Source organism: Musca domestica, unplaced genomic scaffold (genome assembly GCF_030504385.1).
Source record: "Musca domestica strain aabys unplaced genomic scaffold, Musca_domestica.polishedcontigs.V.1.1 245, whole genome shotgun sequence".
Taxonomy (NCBI): Eukaryota; Metazoa; Arthropoda; class Insecta; order Diptera; family Muscidae; genus Musca; species Musca domestica.
In genome coordinates, this window is record NW_026712273.1 from 360,862 (window position 1) to 388,860 (window position 27,999).

Genomic DNA, 27,999 nt, shown 5'->3' on the forward strand with positions numbered 1-27,999 from the left:
ACTACGGCTTCTATCCCTACTTTTGGGTGGTTGTTTGCTCTCCCGCCTATAAAGCGGAGGAGAGATGTTAACCCCCTCCTCCATTAGGATTTAAAAAGTAACGTATTGTCCGTTATTTACGTGTTCGAGAATGATCTCGACCCAGCAAGTTCGTTTCGGTTTACCCGCACATACACACACAATGTTCTGGAGTTTTTAGAATAGAGCCGAAAAAGTAACGTGCGTCTACCCAGTAAACAATTTTTTCCGACTGCTCTGATTTTAGATTTTTTTCCGAAATTTCTGACGTTTTTTTTTAGAATTTCTGCACATTTTCCTGTGTTTTTAAGCGAAAAAAACTCGAAAAATGTACAAAAGGAGAGAGTAGATTGTCTATTGCTCTGGCATATTCTCTCCCACATGTAAACGGATGGTGGTGGTTTGACACATTCTCTCCCATAGTAGTTGTTGTTGTGATCATTCATTTCAAGATCTCAACAACAACAAAGCGCAAAGCAAAAATGCTATTTGTTATTGTTATTGTGAACTGTTAGATTTTCCGTTGTAAAAATGTGCGTTTTGTTTTTGTTGTGAATCAGCTTCTTTCTCTTTCGTTCCCAAAAAAATATGATGGAAAAAATTGCAAGAACAACTACATACCGGTTTTCTGTGTGCACTGCTTTTTATTTTTAGTTCTTGTTTAGCAGTTGAAACAGAAACGTGCTACTGTATGTTATGTTCCTAATAAAAATAATATTTATAATGTAAATTTATTATAGATGTAATATTTAAACTACAATTTTACGAAACCCGAAATAAATTGTTTGTTTTTTTTTTTAATAAATATGTGTTTTTTTTTCATTTTTAAGTGGTGTGACGATTTTTTCGATATTTCTTCCGAATTCTGAACGATTTCTTTCAGAAAATCGGAACTTTCTCCCGAATTCTGAGCGTTTTTTTTTTTTCAGAAAATCTGAATTTTCTTTCGAATTCTGACCGATTTCTTTCAGAAATTCGGAGTTGTCCTCCGAATCTTTTCCGAAAATCTAATTTTTTCTCCTATTTTTTCAAGAATTTTCACCGAATTCGGACCGAATTCGTCCAGAAAATCTAATATTTTTTCAGATTTTTTTCAGAAAATCTTTCCGAATTCGGTGACCACGTCCATACAACTTTCGTACCGAAATCGGAAGGAATTCGGAATCTGAATCGGACATTTTTTCAGAGATTCTGACAGAAATCGGACCGAATTCGGCAAAAATTGTTTACTGGGTACGCACAAATACACACACACAAAGTACGCCAACAGCAGCCCGGCCACAACGAACACCAAAAACACCACAATCTATCTAGCCAAAACACCACAGACTAATTGGGAATGCAATTTTGTTCCTTGATGGATTTTTTATGCACACTAAAAGGCACTGTGTTTGCACAGAATTTTGCGCATTAGATTTTATAAATTTTCCACCAACAAAAAAGTTTTTGGTCTTCACAAAATGTTTTCGTTTTTCACAAAGATCGAGTTTTTATTTCATTAATCTTTTTGAAAAAGACTATATTTTTCACAAGAAATGTTTTAATTTGGTTTGCTTTTGTTCATATAATGAGGTTGGTTAGTTTTTTACTGTTTTGATAGCTCGATTTTTTCCGCGAAACGATTTGCACTCAACGAGATCTAGCTTACGATTGTTTAATTTTTTATTGTTTTGATACCAATTTTGACATTACAAGCCAAACAGGTAGACCTCTATACTTGCAATTTTTTTAAAGTTGACCTACCTTCCCTTCATTGTACCATGCATACAATTTCAATTTCGGGGAAAAATTGCTTTCACATTAGCTTTGTTCAATGTTTCTTCAACTTTTCGTGAGTCTGTCAAAAAAATCTTTTTATACCCTCCACCATACTATGGAGGATATATTAACTTTGTCATTCCGTTTGTAATTCCTCGAAATACTCATGTTAGACCCAACAAAGTATATATATTCTTGATCAGCGTAAATTCTAAGTCAATTTAGCGAAGTCCGTCTGTCTGTTGCAATCACGCTATCACATGTTTATTTTTCCACTAGGCAGATTAAGTTCGTAAATGGGCCATGTAGGTCTACGTTTTCATATAGCCCCCATATATCAGTACCTCCCTACATTCGGTATTTTGACGATTTTAGGTGCTATACCCACCGAAATTGTTTGAGATGTCGTATTTAAAGTTCGTAATGGATGTTACAGCCTATGACAGAAAATTGTCTATGCTGGTCCAGGTCTTCCCACAGCTCCGATATAACGGTACCTCCATATACGGTATTTTGATGATTTTAGCTACATTATTCACAGATTATTTTAAGTTTGGAATTTGAATATGGTAATGGCTTATGACAAACAATGCCTCTGTAGGTCCACGTCGTATAGAACCCAATATAACTGCTATATTGGGGATTTTTAAAATTTTAACAGAATTTTTTAAGGATTTTATTTTTTGAAAATTTCCAAATTCGTTCCAAATGGTGGAGGGTATTTAAAGTTCGGCCCGGCCGAACATTACTGCTTTTTAACTTGTTAATTACCATAAACTAACATTGTGTCTCTGTCTCCGGGGATGGCATTCATACTGTAATTGATAACTACGTCTGCGTTTCACTCGTATTCGCAGACCACACTGAAAACGCATAGCTAACCACAGACCGACCTATCGCTTTATAAGAGGTTATCCGTGCCCCAAGTGCTGCCGGCTAGCGCCATGAGAACCTTGTTCCTACTATTCAATTTATCGCAGATAGCTGTGGCTTGCCCCTTGACCTGCACATTTAACTGTGTTCTCATCTCCGCAGTCCATGTGGTAAATAGTGTGTCCGTTGATTTAGCGGCGCAAGCTTCTCGAGTTAGCTGTTCACCCTGACACATATGTCATCAATAACAGGACCCGACGCCATGATCGTACAGTCATCCGCATATGCTACGATCTCGATGCCGTCTGTGGGGCACGGAATTCCGAAAATGTAGAGGTTAAACAGTTTAGGAGATATCAGCCCACGTTGGGAAACTTCTGGTTTCACTCTACTGGGCTTGGACTTCTTATTACGGAATTCCACGTACGACTGGCTTCCACACATATAATTGACTATCCAACGTTCAAACATTGGCCGTCGTCGGACAGCTCGGCAAGGCCTTTGATAGATCAAGAGCCACTACTACTGTTCTATGGCACGGCCTGTTCTGATTGAGTCATCAACTGATATGTGTGGATATGGCATGTGGTGGTACCATGTAGTTGACGGAAACCATGTCTGATCAACTGAATAACTTCCTCTGACACTGGGAGGAGTAAAGCCTCGAGAGTCTTTGCTACTGGCGACAAAAGCGAAATTGGCCTGTATGATTCGCCTTTGCTGGCATCCTTGCCTGGCTTCAGTAGCGGGAGCACCCTGCCCATTTTCCAGGCTTCAGGAACTATGTGGGTGACTAACGACAGGTTAAGGATTTTTGTTAGATATTTAACTCCCGGTGTATCCAATTGCTTCAACATTACCCTTGATATTCCGTCTAGGCCCAACGCTTTGGATGACTAAGCGTTTTGGATGACATTCGCAAACATCACCAATTGTCGTTTCGTCGTTAAATGTGATGCAGTCCTATCATCCTTTTTCCCAGGGTTAGAGAGTGACTTAACCGTTACCCAGAGTTTACTTAAATCGGTTCCAATGTTGCACTTTTTTGTGCGACAATTGTCTCTTGGCAGCCCTCTGTTATATTTTTTCCATTTGATCCAAAAATCTTAAAAATGAAATTTTAATGGCAATTGAATTCTTAGCGTGATTCTTAGCGATATTTATTTCCATAGTAATTTGTATGAGGCCAGATATAATATAATATATAATCGATATAACGGTCACATTTATGGTTCAAGCGATTAAAATATTTTATGAGTTAATGATTGTGGCTAAAAAACGAGTCTCTCAAAAACCTATCAAGACCGGATCAGATTTCGACGTAGTTCCCCCATAAATCCTTAGCCGTGGTATGTTCAATAATTGTATGCCTCAAATGTGCAAAATCTATCCAATCAATACACAAATTTGTGGATATGTCCTATAATTAGGACATATTAGGACAGAATTGAGGGTACCAAATTTCTGACAACAGCGTTGTATTTCCACGCCGAAGTCACGATTTAAGCTTTGATCTGGTACACCCGTAAGGATAAGATTCTCACACTTCGCAGGTTAAAACAAGAAAAACTTTCAGAAAGAATGAGTGTAAATTTCATGATAAGACGAAAAACAAAATTATTTTGTCTTACCAGTACAAAGACTCAATAAATAAAATGGAATTACCAGTACAAACACATTATCAAATCACGTCTGGTCCATGCGATGAGGATAGTCGAATATGTTTCGTTTTACGTCGATTTACTCATAAATTGAAGAAAATGATAAATACAGCCAAAATCAGATTTTCCATTTAATTAAAAAAATAATTTTATGAGAGTTTCTCCCTTAAAACAATCAATATATTTTTGTTATTACGTAGTGGATACTAGAGCCTGATATAACTTTTGAACAGTAGTACTTATAATTTGGCGTAGATTCTCATCATCAGTAGTTGTGACAGCCTGCAATAATGATAATAGCAAAAAAATATTTTATTTTTAGAGAACTTCATACATGAATATATTCGCATATACGTACCAATGTTTCCAAATTAACCTCCACATGTCTATCAGAGACGCTTACTACTAGAATATCACCTTTGAACATTTTGGGAATACAGTTTTCGCCAAATGTGTCTTGTAATGTTTCTAAAAGACATTCTTTAAAATGTGTGCGGTCTGATTTTGATTGGCCAGTTGTGCCCTTTATATTGGTACCTCCCATTTCAGTCTGCATAATGCAAGCAAGAACGGAATCAGCAAACATGTCATTTACGGGGGTAGCTTGCCACTCCATAACAATAATTTTTGCATCTACGGTGAGTTCTATACATGCGAATGCTCGAATTCGTTTGTCCTCCTCCAACACCTGTACCGTACCAGCTCCACCAATACGATCCAACAGTAATTGCAATGTACTCAATGAGCTATTCCACGGTATGGATTGACGCTGTGTCACGACAGACATACTCATGTCTGTATATTCTGCAAATTAACATAATAATAGTATTTGTTTGATCAATGATCTGGTTAAATAATAAAACCCTCATTATACAGAGAGAAGCTGTGTTTTTCTGTTTTATTTAGAAATGTGTAAGGGACAACTTAAAATAATCTGGAATATATGTAACTCGGAACTAGACTTTTGTTCTGTTTATATTTCAAATTTTCCACAAACTTTGTATATTGGGAAAAACTTACAAAACACGAATGAAATTTTGATTATATTCCAAGATAAAAGGACTAGATTATTTTCCCAAAATCAATAAATATATATATTGTCCGTTATCGTCGAAAGAATGAATTTTTGTTGCAACTGAATTTGAATTTCATTTGCTTTCCTTCATTATTCAAGATAATACACAAATTGTGTATATATTTTGACAGAATAGAAGCGCACAAAGAAAACTTAGGATGTAACTTGACTCTGCCCTTTGTTATTATATCATGGGGACAACTTACTTGATAAATCCGAAGCAGAGAGCAGATGATATTTGAAATCACGCTTAACCAATACACCTGACAATTTATTTCCGACTTCTGGTTTAGATGCAGCTAATGTACCCATAACTTTTGCTGTTTTTTCTCCACGAAAATATAATTCTACAGAGTGAGTATTACGAGGATTGTAAAACTTGATATCATTATTTGGATCTGCTTCATATTCTCGTTGCAAGGCCATCTTAAGTCGGGACATTTCATTCTGCTCTCCGTGCACTAATACCTGAAATACGGGAGACATAAATTAGTGTATTGCACATGAGAACGTTATCGAATCATATGCATAAATTTTACATATAGTCACAAATTTAAATATTAAATTAAAATTAAATTTAAATATTGGAAAAATATGGTATAAATTCTATATAATTATATAAAGAACCTACATTATCAGGATAATGCCCATAATTTCATTTGTATAGCTTTCACAATAATTTAAGCTTTTAGCAATGCCAAATTTGAGCACTTCCGTTGTTTTAGAAAGTGTCTTGTCGAAGGGTGGCTGTAAAATTTTGTAGTGAATTTTAATCATGCTTTAATGATAAGTACGGAATGATTGATAAAATCCTTTGAGAAAAGACAATTAGTCAAAAATGATCGCGTACGGTCCATTTAAAGTGTTATAAAAGACTTGATCCTATTTTTAAGACATAGGCTTTGATTTGAGAGTTAGAAACCTTAATTATATAGAATATTTATTAAAAAATGTATATCAACTGTTCACATAGATCAGTGGACCTGGGAGGTACTGTTTTATGAGGCCATACCAAAATATGTACCTATGTTGAAAATTTTCTGTAAGATGGTTCTCTATCCCCAGAGTAGGCTTAATATACAGTTTAAGCCAAATCGATTGGAAAATACGATCAATACCGTCGAAATAGGTAAAATCAGAAGGTATCTTTATATGGGCGCTACTCTGAAACATTGAAAGCTTTCTTCTACCCCTTATAATCCAAGATGACAAATAGAGGCCAAATCAAAAATATAGCAGAACAACATAGCAAGTCAAACTGAAAAAAAAAACTCGCGTGATTTAAATAAGTAAAAATAGTTTTATCCACCTCATAATTGAGGGCAGAATGATTTCAGAATAGTCATATATAATTACTATTTTACACCCATTACCGTATGATGGGAATTAATTTCATTTGCCATTTAAATTGTAAGTTGGAGACCAAATAAAGTCCATATTTTTCATCATAGTACAATTCAATGACGATTCAACAAATATTCGGTCCCGTGCTACTTTCTTATATTTGTAATTTGTTCATGTTTTCACAATTTATTTCATATAGATGTCCATCCCAAATCAACGTTCCCAACCAATATTCTCTTGGGGGTTACAAATTCTACACGTAACTAAAATTAAGAAGTTAGTCTTTTCAAATAAACATTCCCATCTCTGCATTTTCTGTAATTTACCTTGTCAAATTTCCCTACATAAAAACAGGTTCCCATCTTTGATTTGTGTATGTACAATTGATTTATAAATACAAATTTTGACAATGAGATATTGTCAAATAAATATTTTTTGAAAAAATTGTACACATATGATTGCATGACTCTACCTCCTTGATTCTACCATGACGTATCCCATTGGACTGTATCAAATTTAAAATTCTATCGTTAACTTTGCGAAGTATTCTGATCTACTAACCGAATACTATCCACTTAAAATTTCCTAAATCACAGATTAACTGTTGCACAATATATTTTCTCGGTATCGCACACAGTGGTACCTGCGATTTAAGTATCTTTCTTAAAGGTTTCGAAATACTTCTCGGAGGATATGAATCCTTTTCTTACTAAATTTTTAATTTTATAGTCCACATATAGCAGTCCCTGTTTATATCGGTATTTCACTGAATGAAGTCTCAAATGAATTTCGAATTTTGAATTCTTATAGGACGGATTATTGCCATATAAAAAAAGTAGGTCCACGTTTTGATATGAGCCCCACACAGCTGTGTCAGCCATTTTTGTTTGTTTGATTGCTATCGTATCTTCCAGCTGAAGCACGATATAGGTCCTGCGGTTGGAAGGTTAGATGTTAATTCTAATCTGAAAGTTCAAAATTTAATATCGTACTGTGCCGGGCCGAACCTGTAGTACCATATACCATAGTAGTAAACATTACGAACTTCAAATACAAAATTTGAAAAGATTCCGGTGAATAATGTCGCTAAAATCATGAAAATACCGGATATCGGGAGGCATATGGGGGCTATACGAAAACGTGGACCAACATGGTCCATTAACGAACTTAACCTGCCTTCTGGTAAATTATGCATGTATGCTAAATTTATTATTTTATTTATTTTATTTTATTATTTTATAGATAGCGTGATTACAACAGACAGATGGACGTCGCTAGGCCGGCTTAGAATTTTACGCTGATCCAGAATATATATACTTTGTAGGGTCTATTATGAATATTTCGAGGAGTTACAAACGGAATGACAAAGCTAATATACCCTACAAAGAATGGTGGAGGGTATAAAAATAATATATGTATGTAATATACTTGACTTGAAAATAAATAAATTCTTGAACTTGTTCGCGGGTTTTTTACGGTAAATGTTTAAAGCTGCTTACGAAGTTTGCCAATAAAATGGGCTATCAGTTTGAAATTCGATTCCATTGAACAAATTTTCTCGATTTGAGAATTTTTGCAATGAGTTCTTCTTTGTGAATTTTTAGCGATTTTAAAATAGTAATTATCCTTTAATTTTTGTGTGACCGCGTTAATTTATTTCAACATCATCTGTTTAGTTTCGCCACCACACAATTAAGTAATGCACTTCAATGTAACCCACCCGCAATTTCCGTTCTCCAGTTTCAAATAGAAAAAAAACGTTCGCACACGATAAAATGTTGATATTTTCTTATTCTTTCTTATCCTCTACCCAATAAATACTTAAAATCTATAAATAACGTCGCTTTATAGTACCCTTTTCAAAAAGAAAAAACACTACAAATGTTCTTTCGAAAATAATAAGTTAAAATAAAATAAAAAATCATGCAAAATAAAGCATTACGCATGGTAGAATTAAGAAGGTAAAATCATGCTGATTTTGAAAAACATAAATTTAAATTCAAAATAAAAACTTAAAATTTGAATTTAATCTTTACATCAGATTTTGAGTGTGCGGACGTACTGGGATGAGCAAAGTTTGAAAAGAATAGAATTATTATATAACATTTTGTGAGGTTTATGAAGAGAAGAGAAGAAGTGACCATGCCAAATCTCGTGTTGGCAGAAACATTGGGATATGTGAAATTCGAAGACAACTCTCTCTCCATATTTTAGGGAGGGAGAAATCAGAAGGACCGATATATTCCATTTCCACACTAGATCCTGTATTGATGGCAATTTTAAGGTGTGCCTTGCCTTTTATGGACGTGATTGTTATTCAAACTTTTGACCCGTGGGAAGGTACTATCAGGAGAGGTCCGTTCCATCTGTTCTTGGTGCAAATATTAGAATTTATTTTGAAAAAATTAATCAATATATATCAATCTATGCACGCAATATGTGCTATTGGTTTTTAAAATTTGACATTCTTTTTAAGTAGTCGGCCCTCGAATGAGACTTGAAATCTTCTCCTCATGTCAAAACAGGCTACTAGAATCAAAGTTTAGAAATAATGAGGAAAAGATTACAATTTGGGAACCTTCTGGAATCCAAGTCACAGGAAGTATGGGTTTCTCTCGAAAAAAATTATGTTGTTTTAATCAAGATAAAAAGGCCGATCTTCGTTAAAAATACTTACTTTATGGGACACATGTTAGGCTAATCATGGATGGAGCCGACTACGTAATACCTTTAACCACTCTGAATGCTTGTTGAAATGACTTTACCTTCTTTGATTCTACCATGGCATTACTTAGTCTATTCCAGAACTGCAAGAATGTAAAAGTTTCTACTACGATAACCGATTTTCCCTTTATGATATCGGGGAAAATTGCAAAAATAGTAGATTATTGCACGTTCTGGAACATACCAACTATAGTGCATTTCAAAAGTCAAAATAAAAAATTTCTAATCTTTAGGATCTTATCCCTTTTTGCCAAGGGACAATTCCGAAATTGTCTGAATAGCTAAAATCAGACCAGCGGTTCTTGAGTTATAATCGTAGTAACTAAAACAACTTTCTTTTATATATAGATAATAATTATTACCATGGTACAATCAAAAATGTAAGGTAAAGCTACCAGCTGGTTACTTTTTTTTGAGAGTGCCCGACCTCTTTCAATTTTGTGTATGTATTTATGTTTGAAAATAAAAACAAAAAACTTTCATTTTTTCTAGAAGGAAGCGTACATGGCGGGATGCACACTAGTAATATTAACCATATTAACCATTGAAATATTAGACATTTAGGATCATGTTTTTGAAAAAGATCCAGGTATTCCATTTATCTTTCGAACTTTTAATACTTTTCAAAACTGAGTAGATACATACAAAACTGAGAATAACTTGTTGCATCTAGTTTTGAATAATTGTGACAGAAAGTGGGCATAACCACTGGGATATATTTCACTAGTCTTACAAAGCTGGTCTACCTCCTTATTGTACTATAATTATTATAACATAACGAGTATGGAGACACACTTATTGTCTTCCAAGTTAATTTCTCAATGTGACACATTGCGTTGGGCCGCTCTGGTGAATATATTTTTTAAGAAACTTACCACATGCTGCGGTTTTAAAAGGCGTATAAATTCACTGGTTTGTTGGTAATCCGTGTGCGCCGAAAAGGAAATATAATCGACTGACATATTTAAGGGTAGTTTTTGTCCTGACAATGTCGTTATCTCCTCAGGTTCCGAAAGAATGGTTTTTGCCAAAGTTCCCTCTACACAGTAGCCAGCGATTATTACGCCGTTTTTCGGATCCGTGCACCAATTTTCAAATAATTCTCTAGATAGACCACTCTGCATCATGCCAGGAGATGCCATTACTACGCATGGTCCAATATCGTCGAAATGATCAATGCCCTTAAGGTTTGATATGTGACGAAATACAAAGGGGTTATTCACGGCAATCTGTCGTCGAATTTTGTCGTTCATAGCATTGATGTAGGTCTGATACACAGCCATACATTTCTTAGCAAGCGAAGATGCGTAGTAAATAGGTATATCATGAAGTTCGGGGTTCTGTGACCAGTACTCGTCTAATATCAACAAAAGTTCCTGAGCTCTTCCCAATGCAAATACTGGGATTAAACATCTGCCACCCTGAGTGACAATTTTCTGCACCAAAGAAGTAAAGCGATTTTCTCTGTCTTCTCTTTTCTCATGAATGTGCGTGCCGTAAGTGGATTCTGTTATTAAGACATCCGGTTTCATGTTTGGTATTTCTGCTGCCATTAAATGGCGATCTTCCTGCCGGGAAAAATCGCCAGTGTATAGAATCTTTACGCCTGCTATTTCTATCATAAACATTGCAGCGCCAAGCACATGGCCAGCATTATAAGCACAGAATCGAACACCCATAACATCGCGTTCTTCGTGAAAATTTATGGTTTCTATCTTTTCCATGGAAGCTTCTAAGTCAGCTTCTGTATAAAGCATTTGTTCGGTGGAAATATTACTAATCTTAATATAATCCGACAACATCCATCTATATATCGCCTTTGTTGCATGGGTCATGAAACAACGTCCTCGGAAACTGGTTTTCATCAAAAACCAAGGAAGCGCTCCACAATGATCTAAATGAAAACTAGAAAATCATTTTAAAAATAGTGTTTCTTCTGAATATGCATGAGGATGTTCTTACTGAGATATAAATAACAAATCTACTTCATCGGCTTCAATCAAATCCACATAAGGTAGGGCGTCCATTCCTGACAATCCAGGATGAATTCCACAATCTAACTGAAGAAAAATGTAATTAGCACAAGCACATCATTAAAGCCACTATCATTACAATCAGTCTTGTCTCTATTAAAATAAATTTCTTACCATAATCTTTTTTCCTTTAAATTCCAACATTATGCAGGACCGGCCTACTTCCTGTCCAGCACCACTAGAAACCAAATTTAATATTATTGACAATAGCAAATAAAAAACATACCCCACTTACAGTGGCTTTATTAGCAACAAATCACTTTCCTCTGCCGGAACATGTCCATCATTCCTTTGAGACATTGTATTTAAATATGGGTATGTTTTTCTTGCTAACCAATTGCAATACTGAATCCAAGTCTCCTGCTCCACCGTTTCGATTTATCGATTCAACAACTTTTAGTAAACTAGTCGAGTTTCACTGTCGCTATCGATTTTTCTGACGAATACTCTCACAATAGCTGTGTCAGATTTCGTTTGCAGTAATAGCGCGGTTACGTACCGAATCTTTATCCGGGTTAAAGTGATATTTGACCAACCACTGAATGTTTTCCATAGTAAAATTTATTGTGATTAATCAATTATCAAGTTTAACCGGGATAAGGTTTGTATCTAAACGAACTATAAGATTTTCTCTGTAATTTATTGTAGTAAGTTCATGTTAGAATAGCACAGGTAACAGCAAGTGTTTTTGTACGTAATGCAAGTGTCAGAGTAATATGTCTTAAAATATAAACAAAACAATAAATTTTCAATAAATTGTTTTAATTTCAAATATGTTCATTTTTGGAGTTTGTCTTATTAAACTTAAAATGCAGAAGAATATTTCTTAAAATATTTAATTTTATGGTTGGAAACATTGATATGTTAAATTTTTGAAAAAGTTTTATCAAAAACAAGTATATTTTTAAATATTTTCTTATACGACGCAAATATATATTATATTTTATATAATATATAATATATATATATATATATATATATTTTTTCAACATTTTTTACAAATTTCAATAATTTTTCATTCAACATTTTCAATTCCAAAATCGGTTTGACAGTTAATTGTCCCAGCAGCTGTGTCGATGCGACTGCCTGTATTATTGTACCATCCTACCGTATCATCCCCCTGAATATACAGTGATTAGCCATAGGTTCAAATCAGAGGGCTGCAACGAGTATGAAAATAAGTAAAAAATCAGTAAGTTTGAATACCCTTCACCATTTGGAACAAATTAGGAAATTTAAAAAAAAAAAATAAAATCCATTAAAAATTCTGTTAAAAGCTTTAAAATACCAAATATCAGAAGATGCCGATATATGGGTGGATATACGATATTGTGTACCTATATAGACAAATCTATGTCAAATTACTCAAAAAGAACTTCTTGTGTAGAGTTTCAGACAATTCCGTTAAAAATTTCGCTAAAATTATCAAAATACCGAATATCGGGAGGTACCGTTATATGGGGGCTATACGATATCGTGGACCTATATAGATAATTCTCTTTCAGGGGGTAAACTACTCACAAAAGACTCATTGTGTAGAATTTCGTTAAAAATTGTGGCTGAAATCATCAAAATAGCGAATATCGGGGAGTTCCGTTATATGGGGGCTATACGATATCGTGGGTCTATATAGATAATAATCTTCCAGGGGATAAAATACTCACAAGGAACTCCTTTTGTGGATTTTCAGACAATTCCGTTGAAAAATGGGGCTAAAATTATCAAAATACCGAATATCGGGAGATACCGTTATATGAAGGCTATACGATATCGTGGGCCTATATAGATAATAATCTTCCAGGGGATAAAATACTCACAAGGAACTCCTTGTGTGGATTTTCAGACAATTCCGTTGAAAAATGGGGCTAAAATTATCAAAATACCGAATTTCGGGAGGTACCGTTATATGAAGGCTATACGATATCGTGGACCTATATAGATAATTATCTTCCAGGGGATAAAATACTCACAAGGAACTCCTTGTGTGGATTTCCAGACAATTCCATTGAAAAATGTGGCTAAAATCATCAAAATACCGAATATCGGGGTCTACCCTTTATGGGGGATATACGAATTCGTGGACCTATATAGACAACTCTCTTTCAGGGGGTATAGTAGTAGTTTTCAGGAAATTCCATAGAAAAATGTGGCTAAAATCATCAAAGTACCGAATATCGGGGGTTACCGTTATATGGAGGCTATACGATATCGTTGACCGATATAGCCCATCTTCGAACTTGACCTGCAGACAAAAGAGAGATCTGTGCAAAATGTTAGCTTCCTATCTCAATTCGTTTCGACTGTAGTATGACAGACGGACGAACAGGGCTAAATCGTCTTAGAATTTTACGCTGATCAAGAATATATATACTTTGTTGGGTCTAACATGATTATTTCGATGAGTTACAAACGGGAAGACGAACTTAATATACCCTCCATACCATGTATGGTGAGGGTATAAAAATGTAGTCATACACGGCTTCTTACATAAATTTGGTTGATGCAGTCGTTTGGTTTGATTTGAATGAAAATATTGTTTCGCATCGGATCGAATCGAACATTCGTTTTGAATTACATAACTTACAATCAAACATGAGTGTTCCAAAGCGTTTGATGTGTTCAGCAACATGACTTGATCGAGCATGTGAATTGAAGTGAGTAATCACAACTGTGATTTTTATACCCAGAGCCATATGGCTAAATAGGGTGTGCATAATTTAATACTGCCAAAACGTGCCACATCGAAATAAGAGTTTTAGACCTTTGGAGTTGATCTAGCGATGTCCGTCCGTCCGTCTGTCCGGCTGGTGGGCACGATAACTCTAGAAGGGAGTACCCGATTTGGTACATCGGAATATTATCAAACTTAGATCGAGTTCGAAGATGGACAATATCGGTCCACTCCTTCTGGTACCTGCTTTCACCTGCTTTTTCCGGCCGATCATCGGAAGCATAGCTGGTTGCTACCGGACGCGTCCACAGGTTGCGGATAGTGGAACGCCCAATAGATATATTGGGCAGCTGCGAATTAAATAAGCAGTCGCGGACAACTCAGCGGTTCCGGGGGGAGAGTCTCGGAATAAATATCCGAGTGCCCATGATCCCTGGTTCGACGAGGCGAACAACTGGCGCCTCGAATTATCCAGTGATCGGTGTTGGTCTACCGAGGAATAAGACCCCCTAACGCTGGGGTGTTACGTAAACCGCGTTCCTCGGTGTGCAGTCAGGGGGTAAACTACTCACAAAAGACTCATTGTGTAGAATTTCGTTAAAAATTGTGGCTGAAATCATCAAAATAGCGAATATCGGGGAGTTCCGTTATATGGGGGCTATACGATATCGTGGGTCTATATAGATAATAATCTTCCAGGGGATAAAATACTCACAAGGAACTCCTTTTGTGGATTTTTAGACAATTCCGTTGAAAAATGGGGCTAAAATTATCAAAATACCGAATATCGGGAGATACCGTTATATGAAGGCTATACGATATCGTGGGCCTATATAGATAATAATCTTCCAGGGGATAAAATACTCACAAGGAACTCCTTGTGTGGATTTTCAGACAATTCCGTTGAAAAATGGGGCTAAAATTATCAAAATACCGAATTTCGGGAGGTACCGTTATATGAAGGCTATACGATATCGTGGACCTATATAGATAATTATCTTCCAGGGGATAAAATACTCACAAGGAACTCCTTGTGTGGATTTCCAGACAATTCCATTGAAAAATGTGGCTAAAATCATCAAAATACCGAATATCGGGGTCTACCCTTTATGGGGGATATACGAATTCGTGGACCTATATAGACAACTCTCTTTCAGGGGGTATAGTAGTAGTTTTCAGGCAATTCCATAGAAAAATGTGGCTAAAATCATCAAATTACCGAATATCGGAGGTTACCGTTATATGGAGGCTATACGATATCGTTGACCGATATAGCCCATCTTCGAACTTGACCTGCAGACAAAAGAGAGATCTGTGCAAAATGTTAGCTTCCTATCTCAATTCGTTTCGACTGTAGTATGACAGACGGACGAACAGGGCTAAATCGTCTTAGAATTTTACGCTGATCAAGAATATATATACTTTGTTGGGTCTAACATGATTATTTCGATGAGTTACAAACGGGAAGACGAACTTAATATACCCTCCATACCATGTATGGTGAGGGTATAAAAATGTAGTCATACACGGCTTCTTACATAAATTTGGTTGATGCAGTCGTTTGGTTTGATTTGAATGAAAATATTGTTTTGCATCGGATCGAATCGAACATTCGTTTTGAATTACATAACTTACAATCAAACATGAGTGTTCCAAAGCGTTTGATGTGTTCAGCAACATGACTTGATCGAGCATGTGAATTGAAGTGAGTAATCACAACTGTGATTTTTATACTCAGAGCCATATGGCTAAATAGGGTGTGCATAATTTAATACTGCCAAAACGTGCCACATCGAAATAAAGTTTTAGACCTTTGGAGTTGATCTAGCGATGTCCGTCCGTCCGTTTGTCCGGCTGGTGGGCACGATAACTCTAGAAGGGAGTACCCGATTTGGTACATCGGAATATTATCAAACTTAGATCGAGTTCGAAGATGGACAATATCGGTCCACTCCTTCTGGTACCTGCTTTCACCTGCTTTTTCCGGCCGATCATCGGAAGCATAGCTGGTTGCTACCGGACGCGTCCACAGGTTGCGGATAGTGGAACGCCCAATAGATATATTGGGCAGCTGCGAATTAAATAAGCAGTCGCGGACAACTCAGCGGTTCCGGGGGGAGAGTCTCGGAATAAATATCCGAGTGTCCATGATCCCTGGTTCGACGAGGCGAACAACTGGCGCCTCGAATTATCCAGTGATCGGTGTTGGTCTACCGAGGAATAAGACCCCCTAACGCTGGGGTGTTACGTAAACCGCGTTCCTCGGTGTGCAGTCAGGGTACCGACTGTATTCGAACGGTTGCCTCACTGATACCTGGGCGCCTCAGTGAATAACAGGCTTAGTTGCCAAGTCCTTGCCATGGTAGGGAGGCTATGCCATGGTGGACCTCGTCTCCTCCAAGTCCGACCTTTCATATGGAGAAAAATAATAGCAACAAAAACAAAACCCCAACTTCCACCAACGACACCATTGTTTCCAAAGACCAAGGACCGGCCACAGGACATGATTTCAAATTCGGAAGGGGACGACATACTGAGCTACAGTGACGTCATCCATGACAACATCCAGCGACATAGCGAACAGTTGTCCGCCCTCCTGGAGAAGACAAAAACGCTAAGGCTCAGTCAGGAGAGTACTCCTTCTGGCTTTGGAAATGACTCACCACTTTCGGATGAGGAACTGGACATCACGGTCATTTCCTCGTCTCAAAGTGGTAAGTCATCTCAACAAGCCACCAAGAACACTCCCAGCGAGACTTGCGCGTAGTCCAAAACCCAGGAGGGAATAACGTCACCAGCAGCCACCAGCCTCGATCGGCAAGACGCCATCATTGTAGGCACTGGCGGGGATCCTGCCAGAAACCCTACCTCTCGTGATGGCGCCGACCCAAAAGAGGTGAAAGCAAAGCGGGGATATAAAAGGTCGGTAAATTACTGCAAAAAATTTATCGGCAAAGACCCCGCACAGATAACGGAGAGAGAGAGGATTCTGATCAAGATGAACCTCAAGGTAATTGCTAAGTTCGAACGGAACCACCCGCACTTACCGAGCTGTTCTCTAAACCAGAATCTTCTACCTCTCCTACAATCTGCTATCAGCAGTAGGGTAAACCAACCTGTGGTTCAACCCTCTGCTGAGGGCCCTGCGGAGGTCAGCAATTCCATCGCCACTAACAAGACCACCACGGTCATTGTTCACGAGGCGACGGCCAATGCTGACACTGCTGGGTCGAATCCACCTGCCAAAAAGCGCGGGAAAAATAAGGCCAAGAAGCCGAAGCCCACTGTAGCCGAAGCCCTTGTAGTTCCACCGGAGGCCGATACCTCTTCACGTGCAGCGTTGAAAAGGGGTCGGTCTACGGAAGCACCACATCCTGAGGCCAAGAAGGCATCCAAGGGCCCGGCTTCTCAGCCTTTGCCCACTCCGTCCGCTAGCAAGCCGGTCGCGACTAAACCTCCCCCACCAGCCCCTTCAAGCTCTAAGCCTGATAAGGTTCACAAGGAGATGTCAAGTCACAAACGGCAGGCCAAACAGGACGGAAGAGGAAATACTCGCAAACTATATACCCGGATAATCTTCGGGTAGCAATCATCGACAAGGCTGAACCGGAAGGTAAAATCAGCGACAGTCGATGGTTGCTATTCGAAGATCGTCTGAGAGAGCTTGTCTTCACGGGAGAGGGTGACACACGAAGTATGCAGTTCGGCAGTGCAACCCTTTACAAAGGCGTGAAAGTAATGTTCTGCGAGAACCAGGAATCTAAGGATTACCTGGTCACCGCAGTATCTGGCTTTCGCGATCTCTGGCAGGGATGTGATCTGGCGGCTGTATCCTTGAAGGACATCCCCTGCCGTAAGGTATTGACAGCTTGGGTGCCACCACCATCCGTGGATCCGGCACGCATCCTGACAATACTGGGCAAGCAAAACCCCAACCTCAAGACGGACAACTGGCGTCTTGTCAGTTCAAACACTGAGGGAGGGGGCCTGGTCATCAAGGTATCTATGGATACGGATGGCCAGGAATACCTTCAAGCTCGTGGGGGAAAACTGCATTTCGGCGCTGGATGGATCCGTTTCCGTCTAACGCCGTTGCATTAGGTGGAAGAAAACAGCAGCTACTTAGCATCATGCAGATTAATCTGCATCACTGCAAAGCAGCTCCTGCAGAACTCCTCCTATCCCTCTCGAAAGCTGAAGTAGACATAGCTCTGGTTCAGGAACCCTATATATACAATAATAGGGTAACTGGACTAGGGAGTGGACAGTACGTCTCTTATGCGGTCTCCAATGGTGATAAGGTAAGGACGTGTATTGTTGCCAAAAAGAGTTTAAACCTTATCTTCCTTAGCAACAACAGTGGAGGAGACGTTACGGTAGCGAGATTGGAGTCTAAATCCGGAAGGGTTCACATTTTCATATCTCTATATCTACCGTACGAGCGACCTGACCCACCTGGACATGAAGTAGAGGAGCTGCTCGAAGATCTGGCTGACAAAGGGCATCTAATCATAGGTTGTGATGCCAACGCACACCACTTCCAATGGGGTAGCAACGATACCAACGTCAGAGGTGAGTCGATTTTTGATTTTATCTTAAAATATAATCTCAAAATTTGTAATAGGCTGGATTGATACCATGCTTAGCAGCAGAATTATCAACTCGAGCATTGGGGAAATATACATCAGGAAATCGGTCATGAGGGGCACTCCGCAAGGGGGTGTCCTATCACCATTACTCTGGCTTTTGGTCATCAATAATATAATTATGGATCTAGAGGTAACAGGAACGAAAGTAGTCGCATACGCTGATGACGTCGTCCTGTTAATCGCCGGGAAATTCGTGCAAACAATCTCGGATCTAATGCAAGGAGCTCTAGTCACCTTATCACGGTGGGCGCGTCGCAATGGACTAGGCGTGAACCCATCAAAGACAGAGCTCGTCCTTTTCACTAAGAGACGTAAATACCCTACATTTACACCACCGAAACTAGATGGAGTCAGATTAAACCTTTCGCTAGAAGCCAAATACCTTGGCACTATCCTTGACCACCGACTAAGTTGGAAGAGGAACACCGAGGAACGAGCTAAGAGAGGCTCGGTTAAACCACCACTGTGCCATTTCCTGCAGGTTATTCACAAACACTACTCTGAGAAGAACCAACAAAAATGGCTGGATGAAATTGGTTGTACCATCCCCAAACGAATCTGGCCCACGCTCTCGGAGAAGAGAACAAGGTCGCTGATGTCATTGTCAAAACCTGATTTAAAACTCGTGGTGGGCATCATCACAGGTCACTGTAAGGTGAGGGCTATGACATCGAAATGGGATAGCGACGGCATTGACTACTGTAGGATCTGTCAAGATGAAGAAGAAATCGAGACAATCGAACACTTACTCTGTCACTGCCCAGCACTCATTAATGTGAGGCATAGGCTAGTGGGAGAACTAGTGTCACATGACTTGTCATCTTTTTCTAACACTGACCCAGTAGTAATACTTCAACTAGCCAGAAGACTCAAGTGGCTAAAGACGACACGGCAAACTCCTCAGCCGTAGATTCTCACTCTACTACACTATCCCTTATCTTCATTTTCTCTATCAATCACTTTTTTCCTCTATCTCTCAAAACTCTTTTCTAGGATGAACACAATGGACCTATAGGTCTCCGAGTGGAGCGGTTGCCATATGGCAATCGCGCGTCCCTTAACCTAACCTAACCTACCTGCTTTCACAGACAGAGAAAGGATAATCCAATTTTGCTGTAACTTTGCAAATCCTAGTATTCGTATCAATGCTATGTCAGGTGCGAACATTTTGAATAAACATAATTCTCATAAAATGTGATGTAAGAATCCGATTGTCTGGTGTGAAGATGGAATATATCGGTCCACTCCTGGTACCTCTCCCACAAAGGGTCAAATTTTTGAATACCCATGAAGCTCATAAAACGCGAAATTAACATTCGATCTGTCGGCACAATTATGTGGAGGCTATACTAGATATGTGGAGGCTTTATAGCCCATTTGCAATACCACAAGTCCTGCAGACTTAAAACATATCTGAGTAAAATTTTAATAAATCAGATTTCAACAGACGGACTGGCACAGCTAAATCAACATAGAATTGTATGCTGATCAATAATATGTATGCTTTGTGGAGTCTACAATGTATATTTCGAGATATTACAAACGAAATGACAAACTTAATATGCCCTCCATACTACGGTGGTGGGTATAAAAAACAAAAGTTGATTGGTAGCTGTGCCCTATCTTGATTTCTTTGTACCATGGTTGTAGTCATGACACAATTACAGAAGGTACAACAAAGCTCCTAAATACAATTTTTTCTTTTTGGCGCCCCTATTCTATCAAAACATATACACAGTTTGCATATGTGTGGTATTGTTTTGAATAAAAAATAAAATAATTTGAAATTATTTCGAACTCAGTTTTAGGAGGTAGGAGGAGGTAGAACAGCTTCGTAAATCTACAGAAATACAGCCCTGAGGCTAGACCCGTTGTTTTCATTTTTTTTTTTTTCATATTTTTCCTCATTTTTAAAATGAGTTAAATAGCGCGAAAAATGGATGAAATATCTGACTTTTTCCTCAAAAATATGATCCAAACTGTTTAATCTTTCAATTTCATGGCCAAACTGGTTAATGGCTTTAATGTGTGAGCCGCAATCTACGTGTCTTCCAATAACTGGTTTTGAAAATCTTTTGTTTTATTTTTCAAAACAATAAATACATGCACAAAATTATGGTAGAATAATACAGGTAACAGCAAGTGTTGTTGTACAACAACCACATACAAATTAGTTTTTGTACGTAATACAAGTGTCAGAGTTATGTGCCAAAAATGTAAACAAAATAATTAATTTTCAATAAAAAATATACGTTGTTGGAATTTGGATTATTAAATTGAAAATGCAGAAGAATAGCTCTTAAAATATTTTATTTTAATGCTTTAATCTCTCAACAATTCAAGCAATCGCTAGAAAATCGTGGAAAAGGCAACATCCCTTTGAAGTTGAACCCATCAACCAAACAACATACATACATAAAGTATTCTACATTTTGCAATTTTAAGAAACATGAAATATACGAATATATTATCTAACATAGTGGCGCTGTTCCTTAACCGCAAAAAAGGTTTCCAAACCATCGACTTTGACGTTTTGTTAAGTAAAACGGCAATTTTTTGTATTGTTAGGAAAAAGTATGTTCGCATTGCCCTGCAGTGAAATTTTATATCAAAAAAGGTATACCTATTGTATATCAAGAAATGGAATTAAATCACAAAACGTCATATCGAGTTTGACACTAGTATTACTATAGAGTCAAATCAGCGGGGACTTGCTGTTACCTGTAATAATTATACCATGCCCTGAGGCTATGCCCGCTTCCTGTCAGAATTATTCAAAGTTATAGGCAACAGGTTGTTTTCATTTACTTGATACTTTTTGTCCATTTCTAAAATGAGTCAAATAGTGCGAAAAATGAATGAAATGCCTGGATGTTCTCTCAAAAATATGATCCTAAGTGTTCAATCTTTCAATTCCATGGCAAATCTCGTTAATATTATTAATGCGCGCCTAGCAATATAAATTTCTTCCAATCATTGTTTTTGTTTTTATTTTTCAAAACAACAAATACATACACAAAATTGGCAGAAGTCGGGCACACATAAAAAGAATTTTAATCAGCTGGTAGCTCTACCTTACCTTTTTATTGTACCATGGGAGAAATGAGAAATGCATGTTTTCGGTGTCAATAGGCAACAAATTGTATAATTTTGGGCAAAACTGCATTATCTTACTATCTTAGATTCAATTCTGTGAAATAGTCCCAACTCTTTTTCCAATGTAAAATAATCCAATCTAATTTGACACTTAAACTCCGGTACAGGGTAACATTTTTCATAGTTTATTGAAGCTGATCAACCTTTCTGATTGAGCCATGGTTACAGTTACTTTTGTTGTGCAACAGTACTTGCTGTTATCCTATTATATTGCCACGGGTATATCCATGGCAAAACAATAGAGGTATGCTCCTTTACAAAATCGAATATGATTGCTAAATACTCAACAAACTATATTTCGCACCAAACAAAAATTTATCTTTTTCGGCTTCCTCGGCACGTAAAATATATGTTTATTCCATATCTCAAAAAGATTTTTTAAACTTTTATTAATGTTAACACATAAACACGAAAAAAATATAAAGACTAAAACCCCAAAATAGACATCGAAATTTTTGTCAACATCTTCACAGTATCTTCTATATGGGTTCTGCAGTAAAACGAAAACTTACGCCTGTAATAGAAATCCTTGACCATGATTATAGCAAAATTTTTTTGGGAATTGTTTATTATTTTCAATACGGAAAATTTCATTTGAAATACTTAATCTGTAGTCCTTGATTCTATGTACCAAATGATTCCAATACAATTCTCTAATAGTATAAAAAAGACAGCGATCGGTTAACGCTGAGTACTTTTAGCGATCTGCTCTTTCAATACAAGAATGCTTGCCCTCTGTTCGGGAGGTAGTTGGGAAATTTGTTCATCTGTTAACTGTAAAACTTGCATTATTAGAGCGGCTTTTTCTTGGTCTGATGCGTCATTCGGCAGGCCACAATTTGTGGCCAATCGATTTTGTAATTGCTGCTGAGCAGTTTGCTGAGCACTCTGTGAAAGTCCAGAGGTTCCAGCAGACCTCAATCGTGGATCCATAGGCCTCTGCCGGGGATCGGATGGGAATGGGACTTGTGGAGTACTAATTGGTTGTTGCTGCATTTGTCTTTGGCTTCTATGGTCCATTTGAGGAGGGGGAACCGGATTTGGCATGTTTCGTAAATCTTGGTCAATAGTTCGAACCATGCGAGGATCAATTTGCGGTTGGGATCCCAAATTTACGCTAGCCATAGCCCTTAGATCTATGTCGTTTCCCTGCATGGAGTTAAAATTAGGTCCTGGTACTGGCAGGGATGTAGCACTAACTTGCGTTGGAGGAACTATTGACGACGGTTGCATCGCATTTACAGGTGGTGCACCTCCAGCCGATGATTTAGCACCTAAAACGGGAGGCATTTGATTTGCTTTGAATAGCATACCCTGTAAAGAAAAAGTTTACTCATTATATGTATGTAAAGAATAATGATAACGCTCTTGTTTGCATACCAACGCTGTGGGCGGATCGACAATACGCATTACAACCATGGCCTGCAGTAAAGCATATGCCAGTTGGGGATTTAACATAAGCATCTGCCGAGCCTCTGATGGATTATTCTGTATACACAATTTCATTTGTTTCATTAACTCAAACATTTGTTCTGGTGGAAGCGACGCTACTGTTTTCGTTATAATTTCCGGCGCTTGGTCGGGGTCGCAGTGCTCTCCATATGGATTTTCCACTTGAGGTCCTTGCAACAATTGTTGCATTTCCATTCTTGACTTTTCTGTACAAGCATTATCAACTCGCAGAGTCCTTCCTCCAATTTCATACCCGTTTAGATTTCGCATGGCACTCAATGCGGTTTCCTGGTCTTTGTATTCACAAAAACCAAAGCCCTTGGGTTTACCACTTTCCCGATCAAAAACAAGCCTGAAATATAAAAAAAATATTTTAAAAGTGTACCGTTATACTATTTGCACAAGCTTCACCTACTTCAAAGAGACAACCGGTCCAACCTCGCTAAAGATCTCTTTCAACTTTTCTTCAGTCGCTTCGTAAGGAATGTTCCCAACTAAAAACAAAAGATCAAAATAAAACTTGTCATTTCGCTTAAAATAAGTCTACGAACCAAAAACTGAACGCATGGATTTATCCATAATACTCTGATCAGAGTTTTTATCTCCCATTGTACTTTTTTTCTACTAAACTGCTTGGAGGAATCAATCAAAACAAGGATAAATTAAACAATATGTTCTTTATAGGTATAGGCCCGAAATGTAATCGCGATGCGTTCCTTCCTCTTCTTATATGGCATGCAATATAAAGTAATAACACTACTTATACATGAGGTTGGTCCGTTTCAAGGCACGCGTATTATTATTATACAATTATTGAGGTTGCAGCAACATGGCTGGTCAAAACATTTTTGAAATTCAAAATTAAGAATGAATATACTCAAATAAGATGATACTGTTAAAAAGATTGTTATATACCTCTGAATGATGTAGTTTAAGAAAACGTTCAGAAATAAATGTTAAGATCCCTTACTACAAAATGTAAAGTCAAAATGCATTATTTAAATCACAGAACAAAAAATAAGCATTACATTTGATTATTAAAATTTCCAGGAAGACTTTGTTATTGTGCCAGGGGGCGAGTTCAGGCTGTCAATAGCTATATCGCGAGAAATCCACCAAAAAGAAAAAAACACGGACAAAACAATAATGTGTTTTGACAGCAAAAGGAGAGAGCAGCTGGTCTATTGTGACCTAGAAACATATAGAAATATAGGAATGTGTACAAATAAAACAAGCCGGCGAACTTTTAAAACCCTCCAACAATTTTTTACAAAAGTATCTGAATTCACACGTCCTTCACCCTTAGCTGTTAAACTTTAAAAAAACCATAAAGTGGGTGAGTCCGTTGTATGCATGGTAAAATTTAGAAGGTAAATTCGTTTCAAATAAGCATTCCCATCTCTGCGTTTTCTGTAACTTACTTTGTCAAATTTCACTGCATAAAAACAGGTTCCCATATCTGATTTGTGTGCATGCAATCATGGTACAATGAAGAGAAGGTAGGTCAACTTTGAAAAAATTGCAAGTATAGAAGTCTACCTGTTTGGCTTGTAATGTCAGAATTAGTATCAAAACAATAAAAATTCAAACAACTTGTTGCATTTATTTTGAATAAATAATTGAAAACCGCGATAACTGAATGAAAGGTCAACACTTCTTTTCAAAATCATGTACTATATATCTCTAAAGGATTATTTCGCTACAAAAACTCTAGATTTTGTCGATGCATGCGTTGAAATGAACATTTTGAAAACACCCGAAATTGCATTTTTTCTGAACAATTTTTTGTTATTGAAACACATACATAAACAAATAAAGATGACATATTAGGCCAAGAAAATAAAAAAATTAAAATCATATGGTATCATAGCCCTACCTTGATATCATTGTACCATGCATGCAATGGAGTTGTAAATATAAATTTTGACAATGAGCTGTTGTCAAATGTATAATTTTGAAAAAATTGCAAACATATGACTGCATGACGTTACCTTCTTAATTTTACCATGGATTCTGGATAAAAGCGACATCTTTCGCTGACAATTTTCTGTACTGAAACTGAAGCCAAATTCGGGCAGTCTTCTACCAGTGTTATAGCATACTTGTTTAAAATAAAATTAAACCATTCATAAACTTATCAGTCTTGGCTTATGAGGCTTGGCTCATAGCTAGGTGTTCAAAAGAACATATTTTACATATACATATTTACTTTTGTTATTATTTTATAATAACAAATAAATATTCTTGGAAGATTACATGAAATTGTAACCATACCAAGGTTGCCCAATTCAAGTTTTCTGTATATCTTCTTTTATTTATATTTATAAACACTAGTCATATTCAAACACGGCTCTGGCATCGTGTTATGATATGTCACAAAATATATCATGCGAAGACTTCAAGCTCCTTATATACCCACACCTTTAGTCTCTGTTTTAGAATATATTCTTCCTTGACTTTTATACCCTCTAAAATGCGTAAGAATTATAAAATATTTGGTCGAAAAGAAATCTAAATTTTTAAATTAAATTGAGACATAGTAATAAGTTGCTGGTTCTGGACAGACCGGACAATTTTCCTACTTCTTTAATTCAGTACATTACATCATTAATGCTATTCTGAAAGCGAACAACGATGATCAAATACACATGAGAACACATGGTACAATGAAATTAAGGTAACCTCATTTCAAATTAAAACTCGCAGCTCTGCATTTTCTGTAATTTACCATGTCAAATTTCAATGCATAAAAGACAGCTCCCATCTCTGAGTTTGTGTGTATACAATGGATTTATCATGGTAGAAAAATACAGGTAGATACATCAACGCTTGGGAACATTGATATGTCAAAATATTTTAAATGTCTTTTCAAATATAAGTAGATTTTATATGCTTTCTCATACGACGTCATTCGGAGGCTCTTATAATTCGCGATTTTCAACAATTTTTACAAAAATTGAAATAATTTTTCATTCAACATTTTCAATTCCAAAATTGGTTTGACAGTTCATTGTCCCAGCAGCTGTGTCGGTGCGTCTACCTATATTCTTCTACCATGGGATTTATGAATTCAGATTTTGACAATGAGATGTTGTCAAATGTAAACTTACAATCATATGTATGACTTTACCTTCTTAGTTCTACAATGTTGTAAACATATGATTAGTTCTGCCATGATGAGAACATTGCGTAATATTTGTTCGACTGTATTTATCTATTTATCGATACTTGCTCAGAAAAGATAGTCCCATCGATTGTTGTCCAACACTAAGTCAAGTCAAATGTATTAGGTAGCCGCATCATCGCAGCTGACCGTACCATGATATATCAAAAAAAAATTAAATTATGAATGTCAAATTATGTCTTTATTTAATTTTGTAAAAAATATATTTATATTGTTTATATACATATTTATTTATGTAAATTTTTATAATTTGTTTATTTATACCTGCAAGATAGGATGAGTAATTTTGACGTTCTTAGAACCAATACAATTTGTTTTTTGTTGTATCATCTTGCTTACGCGAGTACCTAACAAATCTGCCTTGCTTTAAATTTTATTATTTACATTTTTAATAGAGGATTAGGCTATTATGAATTTAATTCGTAATCAAATTCAGCAAGCTGGTCGCACCCATAGTGCATCTGTGATATTCTTGCACGGTTCTGGTAACATTGATTTAGAATATGCCATTCATTTTATCAAAGCGACAATTTCATTGTAGGTGACAATGGAGCAAACCTTATTGAGTGGATCCGTCTACTACTAGGACGTAATCTAGAGTTTGATCACATAAAAATTATATATCCAACAGCACCTCTACAGCCGTATACTCCGAATGGACGTCAGCTATCAAATGTGTGGTTCGATCGTGACTCTATATCAATAAGTGCACCAGAAAACCGAAGTAGTATGGAAGGAATTTACGGTGCTATTCATCAGATAATACAAAATGAAGTTGCAAGTGGGATTCCTTTGAAACGCATCATTGTTGGTGGATTTTCCATGGGTGGAGCGTTAGCCTTACATACGGGTTTTCATTTAAACACAGGTCTAGCTGGAATATTTGCCTGTTCGTCGTTTTTGAACCACGACTCTGTTGTATACGATTCTCTTTTGAAACATGCAACAAAAACAACTGATTTGCCACATTTACTAATGTTTCATGGTGATCGAGATCCTTTAGTTCCGATAGAATGGGGTCAGGCAAGTTTCAATAAATTGACTAAATTAGGAGTGAAGGGAACATTTACTACCTTGGCCAACACATATCACGAATTGAAACGAAGCGAATTACTTCAGCTACATAAATGGATATTAACAAACTTGCCACCAGACGAAAACATTACCAATGACTCTTAAGCTACATAACCTACCAAAAGATAAAATAAAGTCACTTTGTAATAAAAACTTGAAACTTCACTAACCTACCTTCAGCCTTACCTAAAGATTCTCTCTTTTGAGGCATGTCTATCACCGATAGTGCGAACTAGAGTTTTTGTACCCTGCATCATACTACGCAGAATATCCTCGAAATACTAACCTCAGACCCTACAAAATATATGTAAAAGCTTGCTAACATAA

General features: G+C 37.1%; 4 protein-coding genes across 6 annotated transcripts; 2 read left to right on the forward strand and 2 right to left on the reverse strand.

Annotated features, from left to right (window-relative positions):
* Positions 1 to 4,457: 4,457 nt before the first annotated feature.
* On the reverse strand, positions 4,458 to 11,882 carry LOC131802798 (cleavage and polyadenylation specificity factor 73). Of its 2 annotated transcripts, none has more exons than XM_059123426.1 (7): positions 11,722 to 11,882; positions 11,601 to 11,664; positions 11,416 to 11,513; positions 10,329 to 11,358; positions 5,592 to 5,853; positions 4,669 to 5,114; positions 4,458 to 4,592 (listed from the first exon to the last, which is right to left on the reverse strand). In XM_059123426.1, the coding sequence occupies exons 1-7, from the start codon at positions 11,784 to 11,786 to the stop codon at positions 4,503 to 4,505; spliced, it is 2,055 nt and encodes a 684-aa protein (XP_058979409.1). In that variant the 5' UTR covers positions 11,787 to 11,882; the 3' UTR covers positions 4,458 to 4,502. The 2 variants fall into 2 exon arrangements, with proteins under 2 accessions (XP_058979409.1, XP_058979410.1); XM_059123427.1 differs by having other exon boundaries at positions 11,416 to 11,509; positions 11,722 to 11,797.
* A 4,276-nt stretch (positions 11,883 to 16,158) lies between these two features.
* On the forward strand, positions 16,159 to 20,056 carry LOC131802805 (uncharacterized). 2 transcript variants are annotated; one of them, XM_059123436.1, is made up of 3 exons: positions 16,159 to 18,458; positions 18,509 to 18,729; positions 18,782 to 20,056. In XM_059123436.1, exons 1-3 carry the CDS (start codon positions 18,436 to 18,438, stop codon positions 19,714 to 19,716), a joined length of 1,179 nt encoding a protein of 392 aa, XP_058979419.1. In that variant the 5' UTR covers positions 16,159 to 18,435; the 3' UTR covers positions 19,717 to 20,056. The 2 variants fall into 2 exon arrangements, with proteins under 2 accessions (XP_058979419.1, XP_058979420.1); XM_059123437.1 differs by having other exon boundaries at positions 18,518 to 18,729.
* A 2,445-nt stretch (positions 20,057 to 22,501) lies between these two features.
* On the reverse strand, positions 22,502 to 24,153 carry LOC101899926 (cleavage stimulation factor subunit 2). The gene is made up of 4 exons (XM_005185551.4): positions 23,966 to 24,153; positions 23,830 to 23,908; positions 23,343 to 23,766; positions 22,502 to 23,276 (listed from the first exon to the last, which is right to left on the reverse strand). The coding sequence occupies exons 1-4, from the start codon at positions 24,021 to 24,023 to the stop codon at positions 22,644 to 22,646; spliced, it is 1,194 nt and encodes a 397-aa protein (XP_005185608.1). The 5' UTR covers positions 24,024 to 24,153; the 3' UTR covers positions 22,502 to 22,643.
* Positions 24,154 to 26,918: 2,765 nt separating this feature from the next.
* Positions 26,919 to 27,999, forward strand: LOC101899753 (lysophospholipase-like protein 1). The gene is made up of 2 exons (XM_005185550.4): positions 26,919 to 27,083; positions 27,140 to 27,999. The coding sequence occupies exons 1-2, from the start codon at positions 27,008 to 27,010 to the stop codon at positions 27,775 to 27,777; spliced, it is 714 nt and encodes a 237-aa protein (XP_005185607.1). The 5' UTR covers positions 26,919 to 27,007; the 3' UTR covers positions 27,778 to 27,999.

Coding starts and splice junctions, on each gene's coding strand:
- LOC131802798 (XM_059123426.1), bottom strand. CDS start 11,786: ATGTCTCAAAGGAATGATGGACATGTTCCGGCAGAGGAAAGTGATTTG. Junction 11,359..11,415: donor GATTTGTTATTTATATCTCA/GTAAGAACATCC, acceptor ATGATTTTCTAG/TTTTCATTTAGATCATTGTG. Junction 5,115..5,591: donor CTCTGCTTCGGATTTATCAA/GTAAGTTGTCCC, acceptor GTTAATTTGCAG/AATATACAGACATGAGTATG.
- LOC131802805 (XM_059123436.1), top strand. CDS start 18,436: ATGCGGTCTCCAATGGTGATAAG. Junction 18,459..18,508: donor CGGTCTCCAATGGTGATAAG/GTAAGGACGTGT, acceptor TATCTTCCTTAG/CAACAACAGTGGAGGAGACG. Junction 18,730..18,781: donor CAACGATACCAACGTCAGAG/GTGAGTCGATTT, acceptor AATTTGTAATAG/GCTGGATTGATACCATGCTT.
- LOC101899926 (XM_005185551.4), bottom strand. CDS start 24,023: ATGGGAGATAAAAACTCTGATCAGAGTATTATGGATAAATCCATGCGT. Junction 23,909..23,965: donor ATCCATGCGTTCAGTTTTTG/GTTCGTAGACTT, acceptor TTTTGTTTTTAG/TTGGGAACATTCCTTACGAA. Junction 23,767..23,829: donor GGACCGGTTGTCTCTTTGAA/GTAGGTGAAGCT, acceptor TTTATATTTCAG/GCTTGTTTTTGATCGGGAAA.
- LOC101899753 (XM_005185550.4), top strand. CDS start 27,008: ATGAATTTAATTCGTAATCAAATTCAGCAAGCTGGTCGCACCCATAGT. Junction 27,084..27,139: donor GATATTCTTGCACGGTTCTG/GTAACATTGATT, acceptor ATTTCATTGTAG/GTGACAATGGAGCAAACCTT.